Source organism: Quercus robur, chromosome 4 (assembly GCF_932294415.1).
Source record: "Quercus robur chromosome 4, dhQueRobu3.1, whole genome shotgun sequence".
Taxonomy (NCBI): Eukaryota; Viridiplantae; Streptophyta; class Magnoliopsida; order Fagales; family Fagaceae; genus Quercus; species Quercus robur.
Window position 1 is genome coordinate 71,389,329 of NC_065537.1, and position 1,012 is coordinate 71,390,340.

The following is a 1,012-nucleotide window of genomic DNA, read 5'->3' on the forward strand; positions in this document are numbered from 1 at the left end:
CGTTGCCCAAATTGATCGAAAATCAAACGACAAGGGCCTCGAATAAATGGGTCCCAAAACGAAGAAGAAGCCCAGTAGAAGAAGAACAGAATGAAGATGAAGACGAAGAAAAAATCTTAGGAAAATGAAGAAACCCAGAACGAAGGAACACGGTATTTCTTATTGAAGGTAGAGACTCGAGCTCCACGTGGATTTTTTTCTTCCGCCTTAGATTGGAAATCAAGTTTTATAGACTCGAGTTTCACACTGAACTCGAGTTTCAAAGACTCGAGATGCTAGTTTGTTTTGCAAACTTGACAACTAACTAAAATATTTCAAAATTAATGATAAATGCAAAAGAAATTCAAAATGCTGGTTAACAGGGAGAAGGAGAAAAGACAAAAGTACCTACGTCCCATGAAGGTTATCAAAGTGGTGCACATAGCAAGCCCCATGAAGGTTAAGACTAGTGCCTCAAAGTTCAGGGACCTTGTTCAGGAGCTTACTGGTCAAGACTCAGACACAGCAAGGTATATGGAGGTTAATGGTGGTGATAATCAAGGTTCATTTACCTTTTCTGACCAACAATTGGGGGTTGATATTAATGATGGGGTGTCTAATAAGTTGCCTTTGTCAAATTCCTGTGGTGAGTTTTTGCCTTACTCAGAGTCTTATTTCAAGCCATTTAATGAACATCTTCAGTTTGATGTGCTTGGAAGCTTGGGTCCAATCTAAAAATGTTGTATAAGCTTTATTTTTAGTTTTAAGGTATGAGTTTAATTACACTTGTGTATGTAACAAATCATATTAATTTTAATACTAATATTTAAGATTTTAGCTCAGCCTAGTGTTTGATGACTTGCTCTTCTCTTTGGTGATAGATTAATTGAGGATGTGTTTTGAAAATTTGAAGCAGTTCATATAACTGGCCAGAAATAACCTCCTCAAAATAAAAAATAAAAGAAAGAAATATTTCATAAAAAAACCCACAAAAAAAGAAAAAAAGAAAAAAAAAAAGAAACAGAAAACAAAA

At 35.0% G+C, this 1,012-nt stretch overlaps 1 protein-coding gene across 1 annotated transcript; it reads left to right on the plus strand.

The window, feature by feature from the left end:
- Positions 1 to 348: 348 nt before the first annotated feature.
- LOC126722517 (uncharacterized) lies at positions 349 to 714 on the plus strand. Its single transcript, XM_050425673.1, has one exon. It carries the CDS (start codon positions 349 to 351, stop codon positions 712 to 714), a length of 366 nt encoding a protein of 121 aa, XP_050281630.1.
- The last annotated feature ends 298 nt before the right edge of the window (positions 715 to 1,012 follow it).